At 32.0% G+C, this 20897-nt stretch overlaps 1 protein-coding gene across 2 annotated transcripts; it reads left to right on the top strand.

Moving 5' to 3' along the window:
• Window positions 1-181: 181 nt before the first annotated feature.
• Window positions 182-13496, top strand: LOC141462316 (mpv17-like protein). 2 transcript variants are annotated; one of them, XM_074144068.1, is made up of 5 exons: window positions 182-370; window positions 8846-8971; window positions 11565-11659; window positions 12258-12370; window positions 12539-13496. In XM_074144068.1, exons 2-5 carry the CDS (start codon window positions 8849-8851, stop codon window positions 12778-12780), a joined length of 573 nt encoding a protein of 190 aa, XP_074000169.1. In that variant the 5' UTR covers window positions 182-370; window positions 8846-8848; the 3' UTR covers window positions 12781-13496. The 2 variants fall into 2 exon arrangements, with proteins under 2 accessions (XP_074000169.1, XP_074000178.1); XM_074144077.1 differs by lacking the exon at window positions 182-370 and adding an exon at window positions 6636-6775.
• The last annotated feature ends 7401 nt before the right edge of the window (window positions 13497-20897 follow it).

Raw genomic sequence — 20897 nt, 5'->3', positions numbered from 1 at the left:
GTAAAGGAATTAATATTTACTTTGAACTTCAAAACGTTACAATGTTACGTAAGACCCAGTTTTTTTTACCAATAGGTTGAAGTTAGTATCAGCATTCTTACCGAACTAACTAGAAGAGAAAAACTGGCTTTAAAGTGTCGTATACCCTCTACACTACCGGCGACCAATAGACTATTCCATCACATACACACTCTTAACTCAATCATACTCACATATCCACACACTCGACAACTAGATGTTCCGGCCGAGTTTTTAAACGACAAATTACTGTTAGTTAAGTGCCGAAGTGATATTGCTATTTTAACAGCTAGTGCGTTGTATAATTTTTTTCTATTTCTTTTAGTGAATCGGCTATTTCACAAATATAAGAGTAAGTAATTTATATGTATAAGTAAAAATTAATTTTTACTATTTCTATTTTCTATTATTGTCGATCTCAAAGTACTACACAATTTTTATTTATTTATTTATTTTTTTTTTTTTTTTCTAAATTCATCACTTTTATATACACGGAAAATTCCAGTAAGCGTCTAAGTCGAATTTCGAAGAAAAATTTAGTTCCTAAGGCAAAAAAATATTCTGCTCTCCTATTTATAGCTAAAAAAAAATTGTAATCGCACCAGAAAATTTATTTACCTTGGGTTTATTTACTTTTCTGGAATTTATCTTGGGTACAAAACAAATTGAAAACAACAAACATGCGTCTGTGTTCGTGTATGAAAACATTAGCTAAATGAACGAAAAATCTCATGAAATTAATGTTTATATTTTGTTTTTTTACGCATTCAAAAAGCGGTAAGTTTTAATTTTCCCAAAATTACGTAATTACCTCCTCTTGTAACTCTTATATCCTTAATAGCAACTCTTACAGGATTTCTATGTAATATACGGTCATATCATTAAAAACAATTAAATATGTTGATGAAATTTCGAATGTGAAGAAAATTCATTGAACGGAAAAACATTACAGAATAGTTTTTCCATTGTTTTAAATATTTTCTCAAAAACAGCTCCTTCGATTTTCCTTTATATTTTGTGTACTAATTTTATAGTTAAAAGAACTATAACGTTTAAGTAAGTAGTAGTAATCGCCTATTTTTTTCAGGCTTTGGGCTTAACGTCCAACTACCACAATTATATGTCGTGGACGGAGGCGACTAGCAAACATACTTTACTGTAAATTTGTTTTATTAACCATTAAATAAAATCCAAGGCCTAAGAACGGGAATCGAACCCAGCACCACAATACATATTAGCTTCGTAGGTCCCGCCTCTAACCGCTCGGCTACCGTATCGCCTAACTATAACGTTTAATTAAAATCATTTTTCAGTAATATTCAATAAATGGTACTTCTGGAAGAAACAGGGAATAGTCTTTCTTCTTAGTGTCTTTTTATTGAATATAGTCTAACCTGTTTTTGTGCAGTCTTTTTTATGCGATCCTTATCTACCGCACAAAAACATGTATTGCCACCTATATAATAATAATAAAAAGGATAAGTTTTGGAAGTAATTTCCACATTTAAAGAAAAATCGGTTAGCAGAATTGCCACTATTTCGATAGATTTTTTAAACATTTTATTTAAACTCAGTACAGTTATTGAAAAACATATAAATCCACGACTAATAGTTATTAAAAACATTTTTCCGGAAATTTCGATTGAGGGTTCCTCTGACAGAGGAACAGTGCCGATTTCCTCCTAAAATGTAATTTTCCTATAATGTACGGTCCTATATCTAGAGTACTATTAAAGTGGGGGTTAAATATATTGTTGAAAGCAACTTTGAAGACAATTTTAGGTTACTTTAAATTTGAAAGTTATATTTTGTTGTAATGAATGGTTTTTGCGAAAGATATATTGTTGATAAGTATTGAATCAGCTCAGGAAATATGTTAGCACTCTAAGAGCAAGTCATGTGAGAGTCCACCCCAGGATTTTAAGCAATTAGAATGTCCGTGTCTCCTACACTTCCCCTTGTAAGGAGTAGAACCATCTCCTAACGCCTCGCCAACAGTTCTATGCATGATTCAACAGAAGGAGGCAAGGCCAATACTGTCCTAAGGGCCCTCTTCGATACCTGTGCGTACCTTGGCACACAACTAAGCCGAAGGTCTATAAAAAGATTTCCAATTCTAAAGCGGCACTTCATTACAAAATTTTGATTTACCAAAGGTGTTTTTTTTTCTTAATGCAGCTTTTCAGACAAAGTAATTTTGCCCACTCCCTTTTTATGCCTTTGTAAATGTAATTGTGTTCAACTTAAAATGGTCAAGATACCGTTGGGTTCTGCCAAGAGGGATGCTGTGCTATTAGCGGCAGCCTTACCTGATATGCTTACTCTATACTCCGATACTGATCCTAGAATATGTGATTAGGTTTACATTGCTGGATAATATTGCTAATTTTATCCGTCATAGCACGTTTTTTTGTGTCTCAGACCGGTTTCAGGCTTTTAAACAAATGTAGTTAGTGACAGAAACACAATTAAAGTCGAATTCTCTTCAACAAACTGATTAATCAAACTATGACGGGTGTACTAATCACGTACAAATCCTAGAGCATCTCAATCTTAATTCTGTGCTGAGTGTTAAATGAAACACTGCTTCGCCTTAACATGAAACCGTAATTTGAAATAAGGTCCAATGAAATTGAGCTAGGTTAGTTTATTAGATCTATGTTAAATTACATGCACAACTCAGATACCTAACTAACCTAGTTCACGCCAAATTTTCATTTTCCCCTGGGTATAATATGACTTTCAAATTGATATGCTGCTCGCTTTAGGCTTAGAACCCTAAGAAGAAGCCTTCAGCTACAGCTCCAGAACCCCTTTTGGAACTACGCAACTGGTTTATCAATATCCGAACACTCAGTACTGCTGAGTTTTGCCCAGCTACTCACTACTCTCGTTCGCCTTGTGATTCCCGATAAGGGTTCAATGAACTACAAGGAGATGTATAACCAAATACTTCAGGCTTGGTTTCACATTCTAGGACTTATCAAAGCGTCTTTGGCTCTAGTGTTTAGTTGCGAGTTAATGTGAAGATATTATTTCACATCTCCTCTTCTATCATAGTGCCAGGTAGTTAGTTGTAGATGATGCAACAAGATAGTTTTTCTTTTTTTAATGATATAATTGAACAAAAGATATGTACCACGTTCCGTTCTAGATTTGACGGAAGTAGATAAAGGAATTGATAAATCAAATTTTAATTTTTAACAACAATTAATTTGAATAGTTTTTTTTTACAATGTGTAGTTTTTTTTATAGTTATTAGTTATAAAAAGGAGAGAATAGAGGGTCAACTGAAGTGGCCAACTCTTACGGAATCTGATGTAATCAAACCCACTTATGAACAAACCTTCTCGCTCTTCTTACTCGGTTTTACTAAGTAAAGAAACCATTAGAATCGAGTTAAATTTTTGATCTCGATTTTTCATTAAAAAATATCGGTTTTGAGGAGCCCTAGAATGGTTCGAAAAACGGTCAGTATGAAAATACTCTCATTCAAATAATCATGGGAAGCTATAACTTTATATTACGTTTTTCGGGGCGAGTGTTGTTCTCAGTGGTCAAGAGCGTGGCTTTGTAAGTGGGAGATCCCGGGTATCTCTAATTTTCATTTGTTAGAATAAAATGTTTATAGTAAAGTATGAGCTTCCGCCTCCGCCCACGACACCTAATTGGTAGTTGGTCGTTAAGCCACGCCTGAAAAAGTAGGCAATTACTTTACATTCCATTTTACTTTACACGCATCAATGGGAGGTGAAAGTAACTTAGTGATGAAAATATCCCGACCAAAAGCACTAATCTCTTTAATAAGTAGATTTTTCACTTGTTCCGAGACATTCTCGAAAACGTCTCCAACGATTTTCTGTAAACTTTGAACACTCAAGTTAGGTTTATTAGTTTCGAGAATATGGTTAGGTCTGCACTTTATTTTATTACTTTTATTTAAAACATTTTTCACAGAATATTCGATTATGGGGAATTTTTAAAAGAATAAATGGGTAGGCTAATTCTAATGTGCGACATCAATGTAAAGTATGGCCGTACCATTAAACAAGAATAAGTAAGTTAAATGTGTTGGTAAAATTTCAAGTAAGAACATTTCGCTAATAGATTTTACCTTTTTTTTACGAGATTATTTAAAAAATGGCATTCAATGCCATATTCAATACCATAAAATAATTTAAATCTTAAAAAACAACTATTTAATTTCCATAATTCCATACTATCATGTAACGCATCTATGAATGTTGCTTATAATTCTATGTAAAATGAAATTGCTTGTTATTAAAAAATTATTAAAACCAGATCAATTATTTATTATAACGAGAGAACACTTTCTGAAGACTGGCAGTGCATAAAAAAAAAAGCGCAGGCCTAAATGACCTCAGAATTGACGCACCCTAAATTAAAAACAAAAAAATATTGCACTTTTGCTAGCAAATGTAAACTGAGAATAGATTTAAAAGTTAAGACTAACTTTTAAAATTGTTCATTATGCAATCCTACAAGGACACAATTTTCATAAATTTATATGCATTAGGTTGGGTGGAAAGTGGGTTTTGCATTGAAATTGTGCAACTCAACTAATACGCGTTTGATTTATTGTTTGCTGACAAGAAACGAATCGATATATCCCAACAGTTTAAGGAGAATTTCGATTGATAATGTTTTTGTTTATCCTTAGTAAGTGAAGATTCTTTCTATGAAGAAAGCTATCCGGTTACTTAAAAAAAAAGTAATCATCCATTGGCAAGAAGTCTGGAGAGTATGTGGGGGTGAATTATGGGTTGTATGATGATGATACATCATTGCCAAAGAGGAAGAAGAAGAAAGGGTGCAAATCGATTTCCTACTTACTCAAGTTTTGGTCTTTGACTTGTCAAACGTGTAGAGCGTGCGTTTTCATGCAATAGTTGTCATGCGAACCGCTAATGACACTAATAATATAAATTTTATTTGTAGGATGTTTCCAGACAAATTATTTTATAAGTGTAAAATTATTTGTGAGCATGGCCGTTTGTTTGAACTACAGAGCAACAGGCTGTAGTTTACCTTAATAATGATCAGTATTTTGGTCTACCATTCCGTGTAGGGTATACATTTACTTAAGTCGAAATTAAAAGTTTCAAGTAATTTAGTCATTTATAATTGTGCTAGCTGCAGTAAGTGTGAGTAATCAGTAATACCAGTCCAATATTTTGGGTATAGGGCAGGGGTCGGCAACCCGCGGCTCGCGAGCCGCATGCGGCTCTTTTATCCAAATTTTGTGGCTCTTCAGCCTGCCCAAAATATATTGTATATTTCAATTTTATTGAAACAAATGAAAATTTCGTTTATTAAAGTAGAGATATTTTTCCAAAAAGAATTTTAAATGCGATAGGTTTGAAATTGAATAGAATTATAATAAAATACAGTACGTTATTATAAAAGACTGCCGCCATTTTCATTCAAATACAGGTTTAGTTATTATTTATTCGTTTATTTACTTTGCAATATGTGAAAATAGATATATAAAATTGTCAAAGTTGGGTGTTTTTCAACGTTACGCTTTTTCGTGCAATTTTTGGACGATCAACCCTTATACAGCTGTCCTACCGGAAACAGTTTTAAAACATTTAAATGTTATTGAATATCATAAAATAATAAATTGTGAATACAAATGATCTACAGAGTCTGTTTACACTAACATCCTTGTGGCTCTTGGTAAGATTTATTAAAATTATTTAAGGAGAAATGGCTCTCTACTTGAAATAGGTTGCCGACCCCTGGTATAGGGGGGTCCCTCTGTGGAGAGTTAGCGTCACTCAAAACGAAAATCGAGCAAAAGGTTACTTGTTCTGTAGTATAAATGAAGTTGAATATGTAAATAGGATCTCTAATTTCAAAAGAAAAATGTTTGAGCCATTGAAAATCTCTTTAATAAATAAATTTAGTTAATATTTTCTGCTTTTTTTTCGCACAAATTTTAATTTTCGAAATAAATTGCATTACGTCAAATGCACGACACTAAGATAGTCGTGGGAGTGTTCGCGCCATATTGTTTTCCAAATTTCATAACATTACGAAAATAAGAGATGAAATTAGTAATCGCCACTGAAACAAAAAAAAAATGCACAGACATTAGCATTTTGAAATATCTATAGTCGACCTTGCTCGTTCTATGATAACGATTTGTTTCCAAGAGAGCTGTTTGAAATTAACCATTGCCTAGGCTGATAAAATATTCTCATTAAATATATTGTCTGTGATTCAGAAATTACAATAATAATTGTAACCGCATTGTTCATGTTTGTGTCAAACAATATTGTATCGGACTAGCGATTGGGCCAAAAAGAAATAAGTTTTACAGTTATTTTAAGTTTCTCTTACAATAAGAGCCTGCGGAAGTTATTGTAGACGAGTCAAATTTTGTTATCGAGTTTGCACGACAACGCCAAGCGTACTGTAGTGGGGATAATAGCGATGTTTCTGTCAGTTAATTGTTGAACAACAAATGAATCGTGTGAGACTAAATATAGAATCTGCAAACTTTTTTTTAAATAAATATTTATTTACTTTTTATTTCTCTTAGCAGTCATAAGTGGAAGTATTGCCATTATTATAAAGGAATTCTCTTTTGAGTTTTCACAAAGAAAAACAAATTTTTTGAGGTGCCTCATTTTTTTTTTTTCTTTTTACGAAAAAGTGGTTTCTATAAATTGATCTGAAAAGCAGTCCGTTTTTTAAAGTGTTCAGCATAATTCAAATACGAAAAATTGCGGTAAGTTCAATTTCTATATGATTTAGAAGTCATAGATAGTAACCGATCGATCATGAGCTTTCTTTTTTTTCGAGAAAATCAGTGCCGATTCGATGAATCGATTTTTCATTGTTATGAGATGTTTTAGGAAACGATTTCTTCCAATTTTTCTAATACACAATACGTACTACAGTTTTTTTATTTATTTTATTTATATTTATTTTTTTTATTTTTATTTTTTATTTATTAATTTATTTATTTACAAAGTACAGTGTAGTCTCGGTTATCCGTCTATTCCAATTAACCTCACTGTCCTCAGTATTTAAAAATTAAAAAAAAAAAAACAACAAATTATTTTAAAAAGAAAACTTAAAAAAAAATTATTTATTCATTTAGTTTGTGGGTTTTTTCCTAAAAAGATCAACCACAAACAAAACCGCCCACAAAACCGATTAGATGTCGCAGACATTGTATTCATTAATTTTAATACACAATAGAATGAATTGAATAATGGAAGATAGCTGACCTTTAAGGCTTAAGCGTATAAACGTATAAAATATGTATACCAGTTAATACAAAGTCTTATACACGTTAAACTAAAGAATATGGAAATTTTCCTGTTTTTTTTCCGTTATCCGTCTATTCGACTATCCGTCACGTGTCCGGTCCCGGTCATGACGGATAACCGAGACTCCACTGTAAGTACAAAAATATTTACAGGTGTACCAAAAGTGCATTCTAGTTCCAACACAGTTTTAGCTTATATACACAGCCTAGAAAAGGATGTAAAAATTGACTTAAAGGAAAAAGTTTGTAAAAAACCTCTACAATGTAAAAAAAAAAAAAAAAATGCTAAAACCTAAATTAAATTATTTACTGAGTATATGCTTAACTCTTTTATGTTTGTATTTCAAGTTAATGTCTGTAAAGAGGTACATATGTCACTGTCTTGCAGTTTAGTGAAAAAAACTGCGTGGGCTATTTCTAATTATGTCTTTAATGTAAGTAGAATCGGTATTTGTGTGAAGAGTCTCGATATAAGTGTACCTGGGTGAGTCGGTGGCCAGTCTTAAGAATTTTTTCTGTATAATTTGGAGCTTTTTTAAGTTGGTATTGCACAGAGTTGGGCAAAACTTCAATCACGACTAACGACTAATCTCATGACTAAATTAGTCACAGACCGATTACGACTAACGACTAACGATGCTTTCAGTAAGAGTAATCATGGCGATGAATAAGACTAATGATTTGTGATTGAAAAAATTAGTCACGACTAATTCGCGACTAATATTAATCATGATTATTTTATTTAGTCGCGCTTACGACTAATTTTAATCATGATTAAATGTGACCACGATTGAATTAGTCATGACTAATTAGTCGCGACTAAATTTTTAATCGCATTTTTAGTCACGACTAAAAATATTAGTCGCGACTAAAAATTTTGCCCAACTCTGGTATTGCAAGTTAGGCTCCATGCAGGGCAGGCATACAGCAACATTGCGACCTTACAATTACGCGGTAAATTAACAACTTATTTCGGGTATCAATATTTATTTAGACACCTAATTGGTAGTTGGACGTTAAGCTCCGCCTGAATAAAGTAGACGATTACTACTATAGTTTTTATTTAATATGTTCTTTAAGGAGAAACTTTATAAAGGGTCGTTTGGAGGAGAAGTAGGCGTAGACTTGTCTCTGAAATACCATTTTCAGTCTGATATATGGGCTCATCATTTTTGTTTTAATTACTAATATTAATTATAAATGATGCCTAATCTCTAAATATGGAAAAAAAATTGACTGATCGAGGTGTCGCTTTGAACTTCTATACAAACACCTACGATCATGTTGGCTTGATACTTTTAATTTGAACATTTTTCAGGAAACTTATTCATGCGTGAAGGGATGAAGTTAAGCTCTGCTCTAAAGCGCCTTTTCAGTATATTGTACAGATTTATTACATATACATAAAATAAACGAATATAAGAAAGCAAAAATATTGTGTTAAACGAAACAAAGGTTAAAGGAAACAAATTCCATAATTACTGGATCGCAATAATAGCGAAGTATTTTTTCTATCTCTTACAGGAAATGGCAATGTCCAAAATCAAAGCTATCTTTCAAAAATACCCACTGCTGGCCAATTCTTTAGTCTACGGAGGAATGTACGTGACAGCTGAATTCTCTCAACAGGTTGTTAACCGCAAATATTTTGTAAGTTTATCTTTATATTATTTTCTGATTTGTGCGAATGGTAACTAACAGTTATTGTAAAAATTTAAAAAATATTTTCATCAAAATCCTATTTTTTGAGTTATTTGAAATTCTTATTAACATTATCCAGCTCCTATATTTGTCGGAAATGATATTAAAAGGAAGCTGAACATCAACCTCTACTCTCAGAGCTTCCTTAAATTTGAATTTTTCTAGAAAAATGTTTCAAAACCAAAATTACAGATCAACGTGTTCATAATCTATATACAAAGTTAGAAATTTTGAGAACAATTTTCGACCAAAATTTAGACATGAAGGTAGATTGTATTAAAATGTTATTCTAGACAGGAAATTGTGCACCCTACACTCTCTAGAGTGCATTATATAGAACTATCCTTGAAAAATATTCTCAAAAGCTGTAGACCAACATGAATGCAACGTTTTAATTAATGCATTCAGTTTTAGGAAAATCACTAAAAAAGTGAAAAACCCAATAATTGAAGGTGGCACTTCCTGAAGATGGATTGCATTATAAAGTTTTATCTTTGTTCAGATATTTTACTTACATATAGACAGACAAGTTCACAAAAAAACACTAACTTACCGACAGTACTCAAAACGGACAATTCGAAAATTAAATTGCGAAAATTTGGCACGACCACAGTACTTCTTCTAGCCCACTAGTAAGAGGAAATAATAAGACATCCGGTGTGAGCGCATTACACAGCTTCCTACATCTTGTAATTCTCTCAATACTAAAAAAAACTGTGCGATTTTCTCTTAGATTTCCTCAAAAATTTAGTTTATAAATTATAAACAAGTTTTTTATGAAAAATTATTTTAGAGCAATTTTGAAGAGGGGTTCGGGTTGGCTTCTCTACAGGATCATATCGTTATAATGGACGTAATGTTTTACAAACTAGATAACTTTTGTAAAAATGATAAGGGTTTTGAAAATAAAAATTTGGAAAAAAATGTACAATTAGCACTTACGAGGGTCGTTTGAAAAGTCCGTGCAAAGTCAGAGAGATAGCACCACTGGCGCGTATCGAGGTTATGTTTAGTTAGTAGCATCTCTTGGAAGAACACACACCAAGTTTCAGCCAGATCGGTCTATTTCTTTGTGTTTGGCATTCGTTTGAATCGAGGAAGTCGAGTGATTTTCAAAAAATGGACGAAAAAGAATTTCGTGTGTTGATTAAACACTACTTTATGAAAGCCAAAACGCCTCAGGAGACTAAAGAGAAGCTTGATAAACATTATGGTGACTGTGCACCTTCGATTAGAACAGTTTATAAGTGGTTTCAAAATTTTCGGAGTGGCCATATGGGCACAAGTGACGCTGAACGTTCTGGACGCCCTGTTGAGGTTACTACTCCAGAAATCATTGATAAAATCCATGATATGGTGATGGATGACAGAAGAGTGAAGATGCGTGAGATTGCTAGTGCTGTGGGCATCTCGAATGAACGGGTACATAATATTTTGCATCAACATTTGGACATGACAAAGCTATCCGCAAGATGGGTGCCGCGATTGCTCACGCTTGACCAAAAACGAAATCGTGTGAAGTGTTGCAAGGACGGTTTGCAGCTGTTCCAGAAGAATCCGCAGGACTTTAAGCGTCGTTTCGTCACTGTGGATGAAACATGGATACATCACTACACTTCTGAGACCAAAGAACAATCTAAACAATGGGTTACCAAGGGGGAATCTGCGCCAAAAAAGGCGAAGACCGTTCCTTCGGCCGGAAAGATTATGGCGACTGTCTTTTGGGATTCGCAAGGAATAATCCTCATCGACTATCTGGAAAAGGGTAAAACTATTACAGGTGCATATTATTCATCGTTATTGGTCCGTTTGAAAACCGAGCTGCAAGAAAAACGCCCCCAATTGGCCCACAAAAAAGTCCTTTTCCATCACGACAACGCACCAGCTCACACCTCAGCAGTTGTGGTCGCAAAATTAATGGAAATAGGGTTCCAACTCGTTTCACATCCCCCCTATTCTCCAGACTTGGCTCCCTCGGACTACTATTTGTTCCCCAATATGAAGAAATGGCTGGCGGGAAAAAGATTTTATTCAAACGAGGAGGTGATTGCAGAAACGAATGGCTATTTTTCAGACTTGGACAAATCCTATTATTCGGAAGGGATCAACAAACTAGAGCAGCGTTGGACGAAGTGTATAAGCCTAAAAGGAGACTATGTTGAAAAATAAAAAAGGTTTACCCCAAAAAATTAAGTAGTTTTTATTTTTGCACGGACTTTTCAAACGACCCTCGTAAAAAATCGCAGTTGGCAGTAAGAGAAAGTAATTCAAGTGTTCACTTTTTTCTTTTGAGATTGAAGTAATCCACTGACCAGAAATCTCTTCAATGATTCTTTAAATTATATTTTATTCCCGTTTACTATCGCTTTTATTGGAAAATTTTAATGAAACTTTATAAGGAAGACTTCTGAGATGTTGGGATTTTGGAGATACTACATTGAAGCGACCAGAAAAGAGTGAAAATCGTTGCTAGAACCGAATACATATTTACAATGAATCAGAACTGTAATATTGATTTATGCTATTTTCTGTTTGCTTCCAGAGCAACAAAATACCACCTGAGCCAATAGACAAAGCCTGTTTACTTAGATATGCGGTTATTGGATGTGGAATTAATTCAAATCTTTTATACTTTTGGTAAGTCTATCATAATTGAGTAGTTTTTATTATCATTATTATTATTTTCCTTCGCCGGATCTGTCAGGAGGGTTCTGATTTCCCTATTTGTGGTAGATATTAGAAGTATTCCTCTAGCGGTGAATCGCCTTCATCATTAAGCCGCTGCAAACTAAAAAATGTTTGCAAATTGGTGGTTAATAACGGATGTACAAGTATCTATTCTTGCCGATTTGTGGCCCTAAGAAATAGTGTGTATATATTTTTGCTGTAAGAAAACCTACTAAGACAGACTCCAAATTTAAGAAGGATTCCCTCACAACATGACCCCCATTTTAATTCATATCAAAAGAGAAAAAAATAAATTTGTTTAAGACTGTGTTTCCAGCTCTCGAAAACAATAAATAATGTGCAAAACAAGACCAAAAAAAAAAAAACTGAGTTTAATCTCATTTTTATTCACGGTACTCAAAAATAATAATAAAACCAAAATAAAGTAGTTTAAAACAAAAACATTTTTAAGATCTAGAAGTAAAACATCTTCTGGGTTATAATATTAGGCAATCTAAAATCTGCAATAATTTCCAAATGAACTAATCATTAACACTTGCATATCCAGGTACAGGTGGTTGGACAGAAATTTTGCAGGAACTAGCTTGAAAATAGTTACGAAGAAGCTGCTATTAGATCAATTTGTACTGACACCTCAATTATTGATCGTGTTCTATGTCAGTAAGTAGCTTTATAAACTATTATTTTAATTTTTTTTGCTCATGGTATAATTTAGATGGAATAGATAAAAAATATCTTTCCCAGTTGTTTAATTTCATAACCTTGTTATTTATCCTTATCTCTAATTTTCCGAGGTTAACACTAATAAAAGCACCAATTTTTTTTCAGGTATGAGCATAATGGAAGGTAAAAAAGATATATTTGCTGAATTACAAAACAAATTTATACCAACATTTCAATCAAGTTGTTTATTTTGGCTACCAGCACAGGCTATAAATTTTCTATTGTTGCCACCAATGGCTCGTGTAGTTTATGTTGGTACTTGTTCATTTATTTGGGTGAACATATTGTGCTGGTTGAAACGAAAAGAAATTAAAGTAGTGACCAAAACGGAAGAAATACAAAACTAATTTGCAGAATGCTAACAAGTAAGAAATTTTTTAAAGCCAAGTTTATCAAGAAAAATAAGATAAGTAATTTGAAGAAATAACAATTATTTAACGCAAAATCCACAAAAAGTAAACAAATGAATTAAAAAAACAAGGACGTACCTATGTTTTAATGTTAGCAATAGTAATTAGAAAACTGAATGCGTATGCTATCTAGTGGACATTTTTGTAACTAAAGCACTGTGACTCGCCTTTCCAGCTCTAGTAGCTTAGAAACTTGTTTACTAGATAATTCTGTGTAATAATTCGCATTTTTTCAATTCAATACTTTCTTATGAAAGTGAAAGTGATTAAATAATTCGAAGAAAAGAGAGGATTGCATTTTCAAAATAAAATAAATCAGCCTCTTTATCTGAAAGGATTTTTAAAGGGCTGACTTAGTATCTGTCAGCAATTGAATTGAAATGCAAATAAAACAAGAAGTTTCTTAACAAAATAATATGGAAGACAAGATAAAAGAAAGAATTAGTGCTTTAACTTTAAACCGATAAAATTTTTTAAGCTGTTTCATGTTTCAAGTTACTTTTTTAAAAGGTTGGGTTCTCAAGAAGTATGTGGGAATCTACCAAGTTTTGGAAAAGCAAGGTTTTTGCGTTCATAAATAAAAAAAAAATTATTAAAAAATTAGAAATCGAAATTATTCGGTAAACACAAATGTGTGACCGAAAAACGCAAAACTGTGGGGTCGAGATGCACAACTCGAAACTGTTGTACCAACTAGAACCAAATAAATTAAAATTAAAATCTTCCTATTTTTTTGAGAATTATTAATTATTTTATCAATTCAAATTCTGTGTAAAATATGAAGTTGCAAACATAGCCAGAAAAATAACTTTAGATAATTTGGAACCGTTCAAAATTATGGTCAAAAAATGTAAACGTTCTCCAATGTTACTAGTATCATAAATTTTACCAAACTTAGTTATCTCAAATAAGATTGAATTTGATTCCTTTTGACCAAATTGAATAAATATTACTGTTATTTTTTGGATTTTTTTTTAAAAATTTAATCCTAAAAGCCTTTGATATAAATTATTTGGCAACTCCTAATTGAACAGAACAACCAGCAAACTCTTCAGTTTATTACTTTTTTAATAAAATAACAATTCCTTAATAGCCATTACAGTTATTATAAACTGATTCACAATTAATGAATTGTATAGCAATATCATAAAAATGATCAAATTCTGCAAATAGAAGAAGAATTAGACATCTTTTTATATTTATTTGTATATTTTAACCTAAAATAATTTTGCATTTGAGAAAATACAATTGTTAGTCAACAGATGGCATAAGTTGCACGATATTATAAGATGTAATATTGCACTTTCAAGGGTAATACCACTAGCTCCCTTCCAAATTATTTATTTCTCGTTATATCTTCATTTTATGACTGTATTTTTAAAAATTGTAATTTCAGATAAGAAATAACTTTTAAAATCGCTCATTTATCTGTTCTTAGTAACCAACTACATATTCTTACTCAGAAATTTATTAGAATATAAATCTTAGGAAGAAATCTTTAATTGGACGTAATCAACCGATCTTATTATTATTTTTGTCTAATGTATAAAATTCAAATTTACCGCAATTTAAGTTTCAGAGGAAATATTATGTTCTTGCAACATAAATTCACCTTTTAAAGAAACAAAATCTGGAGTTTTAAGTCTTAGTCGATTCTCACAATTTTAATTGACCCTTCATGCTAGATTATTTATTTATTTTATTTTCCTTTAATTCTGTTTCCTAGAATTCATTAGTATTTCGATTATTTGAAGTACAAGAAGCAATCATTAGAGAATTTAACCCTGAATGGATGTAAATTGCCGTCAAGTCTTTGAATATTGAATGATGGCGGCACATTTTTTTTTTTTTTTTTACTTTCTAAGTCGTTTATTTTTAGGGCAAACCAACCTTGAGGAGGTTGGAATGAGCGAATAGCACCATTGTAGCCATATTCTTCTTTCATTTTAATATTTAATTTGAAAAAATGAATTTGTCAAGATACGTATAAAAAAAGTATTTATTTCTTAAAAATCATAAATAGCTTAAGGAATTTAGAATTATCAAAGGATTACTAGATAATGTTTTATTTATATTCTCTCTCAAAGAAAATTTCAATTATTTATTTTGCATCTCCGGAAATATGACAGTTTATAGTTTTAACATTCGGTTTGAATGCTCATAAGATCCTCTGTTAGCTATAATGTTCTTGGCAAACTTTCTTTTAGAACAGAATTTTGCTGATAGCTCAATTGTCCCTGCTTACTGGATGGTGAAATACAGCCTATCATAAGATAGACCAGATAAACACTGATATACCACTGTATAATGTACGATAATACTCTCCAATTGCCAACGCTGTCTTCAACCCGAATCCTAGTTTCAATTAAAAAAATTAAACTTATTTCTTCTAGAACGCCTCTTAAACCTTTTTTTTTTTTTAATTTACAATCTGTATAAATATATACAATAAGTAAATAGGAGGTGAATGAGATGAACTGGAGAGGGAAGAGCAGGAGGAGAGAAGCTACCCAGCAGTAGCACTCTCTATAGGAGAGAGGAGAATGTGGAGAGGAGAATTGGAGAAAGAGAATACGAGGAGGGAGAGGAGAGATAGGAGAGTAATGATGTTTAGTTTTTCAGCCTGCAAGGAAGTCGCGGGGCCACTGGCGATTCAGTCGGCGAGGAGGATTGCCAGGAATGTCAGAGGAGGCGAGAGAGTCTTAAACCTAATTTCTTTGTAATGTTTTAAATGAATAAATAGTAAATTAAGCAGTTAGCACACCAAGTCTAATGCAAATCGTCGGACCTCTTTCGGTTAAAGCTTAAAATTGTATTTTGTACAACTGCGCTACTAGAAACCTATTTCACCATTAAATTTGAATTTCAGAAATACTCTCATTTTTTTTTTTTTAACGGCCACACAAACTTTTTCTGAAAGCGCACTTTAAAGAGTGACTAGAAATGGCTGATTCCCCCTTCAAGCAAAACATTCCAGAAAAAAGTTTAAAATAAAAGTGATACTCCTTTGTGGTCATTGGTAGCAATCAAGTTTATAGAAAATCATACGAGCCATTTGTGAGAAATTCTCAGTTACTTCAAAAATTGCATCAGCAAAGTCTGTTAAGACTCGAAGAAAGATGAATTTCAACCAAAAACTAAAAATTAGAAACAAACACACCACCAAAGCTAAAACAAAGTTTTAGTTTGTAAACAAATTTGATACTATTTCCTTGTCCTGGGCCTAAAGTATGAATTTCAGCTGAGAACTCAAATTCGAAAGTTAGACACGAACGTAAATCTCCTTTTAATAGATGTAAAAGATAAATTCTTCTTAACTTTATCCATTCGGACTCAGTCAGCAAGTGTAATGCGAGAAGGAGACATAAATGAAGTCGAAATCCGATTAAACTGTCTCTAATGATGGAGGAAAGTCCGTAACCGGTCAGGGATACAATAAGCATGGGTGCTGCGACGGATAAACTCAGTGATATTACCCACCGGACTAACCAAATTCTCAATAAATGTAAATATTGGATCCTGGTATTTTCAAATTTATAGTGAACTCCTTTAAAAAAATTTACCCTACAAATAATTTTCAGTTATCATGCCCTTTACAAATACATGGAAAGGGCGGAGAAAGGGAGAGAGAAAAAATCAAAAGATTAAAAGAGAGAAATAAAGTCTTATTCAGCCTCAAGGTATTGTACTTTTTAAAAAATAATTAGAATGGAACTGAATTTTGACTAATAGTAATCTTATTATTCAACACACATCATTTCAAATAACAGAATATAATAGAAAGGCAAACAAAAATCAATGATTGGTAAAACATAGGGCCCACCAGCTAAAATGAGGTATCATTAAGGCCAGGGTGTAGCTGATAAACTGCTGCAGTATTTAGGAAAAAAAAGGTGAATATATAAGCAGTTCCAAATTATTTCTTGAATGATCAATAAATAGGTCAGAAGAGAAACAAACTCGCTTGCCTGCAAAAAACTTTCCCAGAGAGTAGTCGGGCAAGTTACAAGAAGAGTTGATGCCTACTCCACTTCTGTCTGAACAGAAACTTCGTAGAGTGGGGTTATTATTCTCTTCCTATGATATATACTTAGTTAGCTCTTCGTCTTAAATAATACAAGTCAAACAGACGACAGGTGTATCGATCTCTTGTAAAATAATAACTATACCAAGAAAAAATTAAAGGAAAAAATCGATTTTTTTTTTTAGCTAAATTGAGAGAGCCATTTGATTATTTTATTATTCATATACAAGTTTTTAGCGAAATTCCAAAACAAGACAAGCACATCACATCGACGTCAGAAATAAATCCGATACAGGTAATCCTCCTAAATGATAAGTCAATCCAATTATCTTAACTAGTAACATTTTCAATCGCCTACCAACTACCAAATATATAATATATATTTGAACTTGAAATAATTAAGTTCAAAAAACAAACAAACTCATTAAGACTCATTTTAAAGGATTTTCTTATAACAAAACAATAAAAAGGTTAATCCGAAGAAAACTATGCAGAGTTCCAACCATCTGGCTTGATAGGTGAATTTCTGTGTCATGAACTTTGTACTTTATTAATTATATTTCCCTTTTGTGACTGAGTCAGCAAATTTAGTGTGAGACGGAAAAACTAATTAAAACTGGTTATTTAACCTCTGCTGATGGATGTAAGTCCTAAACCGGCCGGCAATCAAAAAACTTGCGAGCTAAAAGCAGCGACATTATCCAACACTTTAGACCTAACCACATTTCCAAATATTTATTACTTCAATGTAACAAGCTTTTACCCATTATGGAATTCGTTTCATCAATGTGAGTACTTTTAAATAATTTTTATATCTACAGCAGCCAACGATGGAAGGATTTACAAAAATATTCGATACAGAATTGCCTTCAACAATAAAGAAACACAAAACAATAATGAAACTTCCTAAAAACCCATTAAGTTTTTATGAATTCCAATATTTCCTAAATTATTAACTCAGTTTTATTGAATAAACAGACACTTATAAATGTGATAATACTAGAAGTTTTATTTATTTTTGTTAATATTAAGCAAGCTTTACATTTTTTAAATATTTTTTTCAGAAATCATTACCAGGATATTATCCTAAATGGCTTATTAAAAAAACAAATGTTAATAGCCTAAAATCATTAATGATCTAAAAATAAAACAATAAAAAGATTTAAAGCAATTAATTAATTTATTAAACAATCCACTTACCTTGATTCATTTCGTAGGTTAATAGTTTCACATTTCTGCAGCCCATTCTGATCTTCAGAGATTCAGTTCTGTAAGGAATGAAAATAACTTGAAATTGATATATCAAGCATTTTTTTTATAAATTTAAAAAGAGTGCAAGCTTTTGGGAATTAGTGGAAATAGAAAAAGTTTGTTGGTATGAATTGTACACAAGGCTACAAAGGAAACATTATTTGGCTGGAAGAAGTCCTACTCTAAAGTACTGTTCGTGTAAAAAATGAATTCACAACCTTAATGTTGAGAATTGACTATTGTTGATTAATTTGTTCTAAATGATATTTGAAATAAATTACAACTGAACCTTCAAATATTTATTTTGTTTCCAAATTTCAAAAAAATAATTTACTTGAAAAGATAATTTTCATTTTCTCATTAAATTGCTTGCTTTATTTTTATTTAATCAATTAAAAATTAATTTACTGCCCTAATTATACGGTGAGTTTCAAATTAACAGTCAACTCTTTCATCCATCAAAGCCGGAGTTTGTTTATATATTTTCCATAATTACTTTGTCTGTTCTTTCAAATAGCCTTACTATATAGAAAAAATTAAGTAATTAACATTCCGTACGCCAACCACGGTTAACGTCCTGTAACCATATGGTCAAGTAAGGTCGTTAGGGTACCAATATACAATACTACGTTTTTTTTTTAAAAAAATATATATGTATAAGGCAATTCCTTATTTATTGAATAATTAACATGAAAAAAATTCATTTTTAAATAAATATGTATTTAGCATAAAAATTGTAACAATATACATACTATTAATTAATTCTACCTTGCCAAAAAGAAATTGGTAGTCCCCGATAAACTCGCCCGACTATTGCGAATGACACTAGAGAAATTGAATTGCCGAATTAGGATTCATTTAGAGTTAAGTGACTCATTAAAAACCATGAATGGGCTTATACAAGGGGACGCCTTGTCATGCTTATTATTCAATATCGCCTTGGAAAAAGTGCTAAGAGACTCTGGTCTAGAAAGAAATCTAAATATATTTTATAATGGTGTGCGAATATTGGCATGTGCTGATGACGTAGACATCAGCAGGGCGGAGAATGGCCTACAAGTTGCATTTTAGGCTACTGAGAACGGGCAGCCAGACTTACGGGGTTGAGGGTGAACTCCGAAAAAATAAAAATTAATAGCAACTAGCAGGGAAGGGATTAGCTATGAGGTTAGCATACTGGACTCCCACGCGGAGGTCCCGGGTTCGAATCCAGCAGCTGACCCTTAGATTTTCTCTTCCTAGGAGCTTCTTACAGCTCACTGTCCGGTGATGGACAGTGTTGTCTGTAACGAGAGAACTCTGTCCGGAGGCCGGCAGTGCACTGGAAAAAGCTCCGGGCGCTAATGACCTCAGCTGTTGATGCGCCAAAAAAAAAAAAAAAAAAAAAAAAATAGCAACTAGTACCAATAGAAATTATGTACCCTTAGACTACTCCTTCAAAAAATGGTTTGATTTACTTAGGCTTCGACATAAATTCTTCCAACAACTCATCCCAGGAAATTGATTGCAGAATACAACTTACACAAAGAAGTTATTACAAATTGCAAAGGCTTTTCAAATCAAAAATAATCATTTTCGAAAAAATAAGTCGTCGAAGAAAGATGCAACTTCATAAAACATTGGTTAAACCAGTCTAAACATAAGGATACGAATGCTGGGTGATCAGTATACAGGATGAAAAGAAATTAAGTATATTTTATAGGAAAATACTGAGGAGGATTTTCGGGCCGATTAAGGAAGGAGACATTTGGAGAATCCGACATAATAGAGAAGAAGTTATTTCAAGAAGTGCCGGTGGAGTTCCAAGTCAAATTTGAAGATCATTATGTTGTTCACTATCCGAAGGTAAAGATTGTGGTAATTGTAGGCCATTCTTGAAAGAGAGGCATTATAGAGTTTCTTTAATATATTGTTTGTAAAAAATAGTGAAATGCTCGACGTGACCAAATGGTAACAGAATCTGATGATGATTTTATAAAGATAATTTTGATATCTGATCTTTGTTACTGGCACCTAATTTATATTCACTGTTGCTCATTGCGTTAAGTACTACTTTATTCTAGGTATTTTAAAGTTTCGAACACAGAGCAAATTTAATTTTAATTAAGCTAACTTTAATGACGCAGCTTTACATTTTTTACATCAATAAAAATGTAAAACACTCTTTCTCAGGAAGGAAAAAATCATTATTGGAAAACCCATATCATACGACATACAACATTCCCAGTGACTGTAAGTAAAGCAATTCTTGCAATATTTATATCAGATTTTAACATAAACTTTGAATATATGTTATTAAATATTTTGATTCAACTGTAGAAACATACCATATGTTTGAATGTTTATCAGTTAAAAGGCTAAATGAAGCCAATACATTTAAGAAATAGGTCAACTAATTAACCCTTTTATGGCTGGTTGTTAAACTCAATTAATCGAGTTTAGTGTTCATAAATATATAAATTTTTTAAAAAATCAAAAAAGTTACCATTTTCTTTGTAAATTTCCTTATAAAGTACCCAGCAGGCAACTAGTATGTACTTTTATTTCCTTAGTTGAGAGTTCCGTTAAGCCATTCAAGTTAATGCCATTTGTATTTCAATGATGTAATAGTATGGCGTGATACAATGTAGGTAACGTAATTTTTATAATTTCAATAGAAAAAAAAATAATAATTTTTTAAATAATATTCTACAATTATTTATTATTTATTCATATAATTTAAATAGTAAATTTTTTTTTACAAATTTAAATTATTACTAAAATATAGGAACTACTTTTT

Source organism: Rhodnius prolixus, unplaced genomic scaffold (genome assembly GCF_049639745.1).
Source record: "Rhodnius prolixus isolate KJV_2025 unplaced genomic scaffold, Rpr scaffold_1, whole genome shotgun sequence".
Lineage (NCBI taxonomy): Eukaryota > Metazoa > Arthropoda > Insecta > Hemiptera > Reduviidae > Rhodnius > Rhodnius prolixus.
Note: the sequence above shows the minus strand (reverse complement) of the source record. Positions and strands in the feature narration are given on the sequence as shown.

Bases quoted from the DNA above. Each gene is read 5' to 3' on its own strand.
- LOC141462316 (XM_074144068.1), top strand. From the start codon at position 8,849: ATGGCAATGTCCAAAATCAAAGCTATCTTTCAAAAATACCCACTGCTG. The intron at 8,972-11,564 runs GTAAGTTTATCT...GTTTGCTTCCAG, and splicing joins TTGTTAACCGCAAATATTTT to AGCAACAAAATACCACCTGA. The intron at 11,660-12,257 runs GTAAGTCTATCA...TTGCATATCCAG, and splicing joins TCAAATCTTTTATACTTTTG to GTACAGGTGGTTGGACAGAA.